Below are 6,400 nucleotides of genomic sequence, written 5' to 3' on the forward strand. Positions count from 1 at the left end.
GAAATAAAGGATGATCCCACACAAAACGGTATTTATTCTGAATTTACAGGAGCGTACAGCACAGAAGAACACACTGCTGGTACCCTGCCGGGAGGGGGATGCCAGGCTCCCCGGGATCCCTGCACATCCTGCCGCACAGCCGGAGCATCCTTGTGATGCTGAGCTCCACCCAGGCGCTCTGCCCGGCTGGCCCTGCTCCGAGAGCACACGGAGGGCCTGTGACCGCCCCGGCCGGGTGACCCCAGCACCCCCATTCCCACCTCCCCGCCAGCGGGCGCGGGGAAGCCTCACGGTCCGAGAACTACAATTCCCAAGACGCACCGCAACAACGCCGCGCCCGCCTTTCCGCTGCCCTGCGGGGCGGCGCCGCGATGTACGCCGGGATTTGTAGTTCTCCGCAGCGCTCAGCCCGCAGCTCCTTTCCCCAGGAGAACTCGCTTCCCCGTGACGCACCGCGCCGCCGTGACGAGCACGGCGCGCGCCGGCGGCGGCGCGGAGGCCGCGGGCGATGTCGGAGAGCGGCGGCGGCGGCGGGGCGGCGGCGGGCGGGGGCGGCGGGGGCGGCGCGGGGGCCGCGGGGCCTGGGCCTGCCGACCCCGCCTCGCTGCCGCCCGGCGACCCGCAGCTCATCGCCCTCATCGTGGAGCAGCTCAAGAGCCGCGGCCTCTTCGACGGCTTCCGCCGCGACTGCCTGGCCGACGTGGACACCAAGGTACCGCGGCCGGGCGCCGAGCCCGAGGCCCTCCCGCTCCCCGCCGTGCTCCGCAGCCTGGGGCTGCTCCCGGGGGATACTTGGAGCCACATCCGCAGGAACGGGCAGGAACGGGCTCAGCCCTTCACTCCCAGCCCAGGCTTTACTGGGGAAACAGCTTCCCGTGACAATGGTGCTGCTCTTAGCCTGTATTTCAAATATTCCCACATTCTCAAACCAAATCGTTACTCTTTGTTTCTTAAGTAGATGTTCTCAGACTGCCGTTTGACATTATTTGTTTCCTCAGCCACAACAAACTGCTCATCATTTGTTGTCAATATTGAAGCTGGGCTGTCAGCGGCAACTTGGGTTTGGTCTGGCAAAATTCAACACTTTCTGTTGAGTTTTGCTTTCCTAAAATGTTATGGTTCCAAGAGCCTTGTCCTGGGATCTGCCAGTCTCATCCAGGGCCAGCACCTGGCACAAAACCATTCCCAAAGCTGTTGGGTCGCCTGCAGGGAGCAGCTCTGTCAGTGCTGCCCACAGCAGAGACCACAACAATCAAACTGAAATATCCCTGTTACCCTCTTGTCCTTCCCTTGCACCCAGGCTGTGCATGGTCCTGGGTATTTTAATAAATTTGTTAGTTAAATTCCTGTTGAATGGAATTGTATTTCCTCTGATAAAACTCAAATAATTAAAACAATAATTATATATTTTTTAATTTTTATCTTCTCTGCTAATGCCACAGAAGCAAATAATTCAAGTTCTTGGTTAGTGACAATATTGCTCAGCCAGTTGCATAGGAATTCTGGGGTGGAGGTTTCCAGACAACAAGAACTCTGCTTAAACATCTCCTGTCTGCACAGTTTGCATTTCACGACAATTTCAACCCTAATCTACCCAGCTATTTAAATTATTACAACACACTGAGCGTTCTGTGCCATTTCCAGTTGTGTTCTCAGGGAAAACAGGATTATCTTTGTTCAGAGAGTGAAAGGAGGGATACACAAACAGAGCAGTCTCTGTGTGACAATAGATGCACTGTGAAGGGCTCTGGCAGGGGGTTGTTTGGAGATATTTGAGCTGTTGAACTGGATTTATTTGTATTTTTTTTAGCCAGCCTATCAGAATTTGAGGCAGAAAGTGGACAACTTTGTCTCGACCCACTTGGACAAGCAGGAATGGAACCCAGCCATGAACAAGAACCAGTTACGGAATGGGCTGAGGCAGAGTGTGATTCAGTAAGTGAGCAGCAGCCTGTGCAGTAAATGATGTTATATTTGATATTTGATAAGCCATGAATCACCTCAAGCGAGGCAGAATTGGCAGAATTCAGTTTTTAACAACACTCCCTGTGTTGTGCTCCCTGAGTTTCATTGTAAGAATGGTGCAGTCTGAACTCTCCCCAAAATATACATTATTGCTCTACCTGAAATGAGTATTTTTGAGTGGTGAAGGATTTCTGTTTGCTGTCCAAATTATTGCTGCAAAAACGCTGTGCCTGATGTGCTGAGCTGGATGACTTTGATCTTCACCTTCAGGAAAGAGAACAGCCTTTAAAGATTCTTTAAAGAGAGTTCTGAGGATGCCAAAAGTTGTGTCCCAGGCCAGGTTGGATGGGGCTTAGAGCAGCCTGGCACAGTGGAAGGTGTCCCTGCCCATGGCAGGGGGTGGCACTGGATGAGGTGTCCAGGTGTGTGCCATGCCCACCCAGGCTGCTGTTACCTGGAGGTGACACGAGGTGACACGAGGTGCCCCTGTCCCTGCACCCTTCACAGCCTCATTATCCTGTGGCTCCTTCTGCCAGCGCCATGAACGTCTCCATTTCCTGTCCCTGCTCCCTTGCAGACATGACTTAAGCCTCCCAGACAGCCTGTGCCCCACAGTCCAGGAGCCTGACACAGCCCCTGAAGTCATCAGTCACTTCAATTCCTGCTGCTCAGTCCAGAACCTCTGCTGTGTGCTCAGTGTCTTGTTTTTATAATTCATACCCATCTGTCTAGACTGTTAATAGGAGCAAGTGACAGTCCTGTTCCTAGGGGGCAGGGCTCTTTTTCCCCCACTCAGCCAAAAAAAAGCCTGTGCTCTCACCTGCCCTCCTCCTCAGAATAGCTTGTTTCTCTTTTTGTGCCAAAATATATTTGTGCCAAAATGTGTTTGTTTGCTTTCATGTTGACCTCGTTTCCACAGGAGTCCTATTAAAAGTGGCTCTTGGCCAAGGTGTCATTTAAGTACCTGGGAGACCAGATGTGAGTTGTTAATTCTGTGGGGAGCAGGGAGAGAAATAGGGGATTGAAACAAGTCCCTGTTAAGGATCTCCTGAGTAGGCTGCAGTTCTCACCATGTTAATGCTAATTGCAGTTGACAGGAGGGCTCTGGAGAGTTGCTGGAGGAGATTGGGGAGAAGTTTTTCAGAGGAGCTGAATGACTTCTTTGTTTTTGTTCAAGGTCAGGAATGCTGGAAGCTGGAGTGGACAGAATTATTTCTCAGGTGGTGGATCCAAAACTAAACCACATCTTCAGGCCCCAGATAGAGAGGGCGATTCATGAATTTTTGGCTGCACAAAAGAAAGAGGAAAATGTGCCAGCTCCTCCTCCAGAGCCTGAGAATAAGGATCCTCCTGCTCCATCTCAGGATGCCTCCTAAAGGTCTGCTATCTGTGCACTTCTTATTCCTATTCTTGGTGTGCTTCATCTCTGCATTGGTATAATTCGAGATAGAGAGGCTGACCCTGCCTGGCTTGGCAGGGGGGACACTTTGATCACTTGTTGTCAGTGTCACACAGCCCTCTGAGCTCCAGTGACTGCTAAAAATAACTGTGACTAAGACATGGGCATGATGTAAATCAGCTCTCAAGGAACACTGTGCACTCTGCCAGTGCTGGGTTTGGATCAGGCCAAAAGGCCTTTTATTCCAGTAAAGAACATCAGGGAAAAAAAACCCAAGCATATCCAGCAAGCAGCATTGACATGGAAGTGGCTGGATAAACTTCAGAACTACTGTATCAAATGGATTAAAAATATATGTCATTCACTGAAACACAGATGAGAATAGAGTGGTGACAAGTTATTGTGGTTTAGCATTGAAAGTTTTACATATCTCTGCTTTAGAACAAACACTGCAGTGTTGAATTACCACTGACCAAAATAGTCCTACTGGAGTATGGGCAACATCTCTGGCAGTGAAAAACTGATCACTCCAAAAACCGGTTTAAATAGAGCAACCTGGATCTTCCAGCTGCAGGGACTGAGGGTGCCTTTGTGGCAAACGAGTTCATTCTGACTTTAGTGATTAAAATAACTCCAGGGGCCTCAGGGGGCCATAACTGCTCCTCTGTCTTAGCACAGGATGTGCCCATCTTTGCTAAGGCCCTGGATCTAAAGGTTGATTGGGGTATTGAGGAGCCACTGCCTCGATGGGAGGTTTCAATCTGCAGCTTTGCTGGGGAACTTAAAACCATGCTGCATGAAAGGAAGTTAATTGTCAGTTGTTCCATCTGCCAGAGCTTTCTGAAAGCAAAAAACTCCATATAATCTACAGCTGATTTATTAAGAAGGAATAAGAACCTACAATAGCTGTTCTAATGCTTGGAATTATTAGAGCAACCAGCAGGGGTTTTAGCTTGATAGTAGAAGTTTAAGTGCCTGTAGTATCATCCTGAGTTATTTCCTTGTGACTTCCAGCTGTAATGCCTTGAATTTTTGCTTTGTCTGGTTCTAGTAATTTAAAAGTCCATTATAACCCACAGCAAGTGCAGCTGTTAATGTATCCTAATCTATCCTAATGCACTGACTCGTGAAGTTATCTTTACATCCTCTAAACTCTCCTTTTTTTTTTCCTTGCAGGGAGATCCTGCTACTGAGCAGCTGCAATTGCAACATGCCCTGTTAGCTTGGCAGTGGATTCCTTGTTCCCTTTGGTGCAGGATTTGCTGTCTGCCAAAGATGATTTACCTTTATTAGGCCTGTGGGAAATAGGCACTGAAATGGTGAAATTCAGGTGCACCTGGAGTTCTGCCTGGGGAACCACAGCCCAAGTGTGGAGAGATTTTTTGCTGTGAACTGCAGGGAGCAGCATGTATTCATTAGTCATGCCTTGGGGCAAGGGGGTGGGAAGGAAAAGGGAATTGTCTGGTGCTGTCTGGAGGGAGTGGGGAAGTGGTTTGAGATGATACAAGGAGCACAAAGAGAGGAGAGAGGGGTTGGGGGTGGGAGATTCTTTTGGAGACCAAGTAGAGCTGTCAGATTTCCTTTGACAGAAGCCAGAGGAGAGGAAGCCTCGTGCACCTCTGCTGGGTAACAGTGAGGAGAAGCTGCAAATCAGGTGGAACTCACTGCACTGCCTGCTTTAGGGAAAGCATTCCTGTTCAGAACTTGAGATGAAGCTTCAGGATCAATTATCCAGATAATTCTGTTGCATCACAGGAACACGTTTACAGTTAGCTATGCCTATAGCTGATGTCACTCCAAAATTCCCAGGGAACTCTGGGAAGCAAAGGGCACACCAGAGGAGGGGATCAGGTGGAAATTTGTATCTTTCAGCTTGGAAGACTTTTCTTTCTCAGGTGCCTGGTGGAAACTGTCTTATGCTTTCAGCTTGAATGCATGCAGTGTCCTCTGGATGACAGTCAAATGGAGAATGTGATCAACTATTCTGCCAGCAAATATCCACACCTTTTTGCAATAAAACACCTCAAAAAGCATTTCTGAGGCTTGGCTTTTTCAGAATTTTTTTCTCAAGGAGAATCTACTTAGAGAAATCCAGGAGTCCTGATGACTGGGACCATAATGAAAGTGTGACCTTAACACAGTTTCTGGATTAATCCAGGTTTAACAAGCTGGGGTTGTTTCTTTTCATGAAGAGAAATGGTTGTTAGTATTCCTTTCCATAGAAAGTGTCTCAAAATTTGTAAGATATTTTCAAGATTGTGTGAGTAAAGGGCTCTCTCTTGGGTGCTGGTTTGGGGGTTAAAGACTGCTCCAAATCAGTTAATAAACATCCAAATAAATGTTTTCCCTTAGAGCCTTAAAGGCAGCTCTTGGCAGAGAAGAATCTTTCACCTCCTGGTGGGGTTCTCAACCACTTCTTTGGAACTGAGCCATTTATTCAGGGGGAGAAAAATGGTTCAAGAGTGCAGGAAGAGCAAAGGAAAATGATTTTGACTGTGCTTAGGCAAATTCTGGATTAAGTAGGAGCAGTCAGGAAACAGGGACACCAGCTCAGGGATTTTTGTAGCAAGTAGAGCTGGATTTACTGCAGTGAGGAGAGAAGCTGAACCTGCATTTCCTACCTGACAGCTGCTTTAAAAGATGAGTGAAGGAGAATAGAGTGAGCCAGGATAGTTTTTAAAAGGCTTTTCCATTGTTCTCTCTGTGTTAAACTCCGAGTTCTGACACTGCTGTGCCTTTGGTGGGGCCCAGGCTGTGCACAGCTCCAGTGGCTGTGGGAACCTTCAGATCACAACTGAAGCACCTGAAGAGTTGGGGCAGCCAGCTTGGGATATCACAGGCTTTCATGTGTTTAATGTTTTTACTCTGAAGTGTTGCTTTAGAGCCTTAGAAGCATCCCTGACATAACGGGACAGTGACAAAAGCCACCCAGTCCTTATGATGAAGGACTCGTGCAGTGCCCTTTGATTAAATTCTATAAGTCCCACAGCCAGAATTGGGATTCCAGCCTTAAAACCTCCGTGATGAAACAAATCT

General features: G+C 48.4%; 1 protein-coding gene across 1 annotated transcript; it reads left to right on the forward strand.

Annotated features, from left to right (window-relative positions):
* The first annotated feature begins 493 nt into the window (after nt 1-493).
* Nucleotides 494-5,397, forward strand: BOD1 (biorientation of chromosomes in cell division 1). Its single transcript, XM_085073987.1, has 4 exons — nt 494-712; nt 1,811-1,935; nt 3,143-3,343; nt 4,541-5,397. Exons 1-3 carry the CDS (start codon nt 509-511, stop codon nt 3,339-3,341), a joined length of 528 nt encoding a protein of 175 aa, XP_084930113.1. The 5' UTR covers nt 494-508; the 3' UTR covers nt 3,342-3,343; nt 4,541-5,397.
* Nucleotides 5,398-6,400: the final 1,003 nt, after the last annotated feature.

The sequence above is a fragment of the Lichenostomus cassidix genome, chromosome 13 (genome assembly GCF_008360975.1).
Source record: "Lichenostomus cassidix isolate B80296 chromosome 13, HeHo_3.0, whole genome shotgun sequence".
NCBI lineage: Eukaryota > Metazoa > Chordata > Aves > Passeriformes > Meliphagidae > Lichenostomus > Lichenostomus cassidix.

What these genes read in the sequence shown, in the direction of transcription:
- BOD1 (XM_085073987.1), top strand. Translation starts at nt 509, where the DNA reads ATGTCGGAGAGCGGCGGCGGCGGCGGGGCGGCGGCGGGCGGGGGCGGC. An exon ending in TGGCCGACGTGGACACCAAG is followed by an intron (nt 713 to 1,810) that starts GTACCGCGGCCG and finishes TATTTTTTTTAG; the next exon opens with CCAGCCTATCAGAATTTGAG. An exon ending in CTGAGGCAGAGTGTGATTCA is followed by an intron (nt 1,936 to 3,142) that starts GTAAGTGAGCAG and finishes TTTTTGTTCAAG; the next exon opens with GTCAGGAATGCTGGAAGCTG.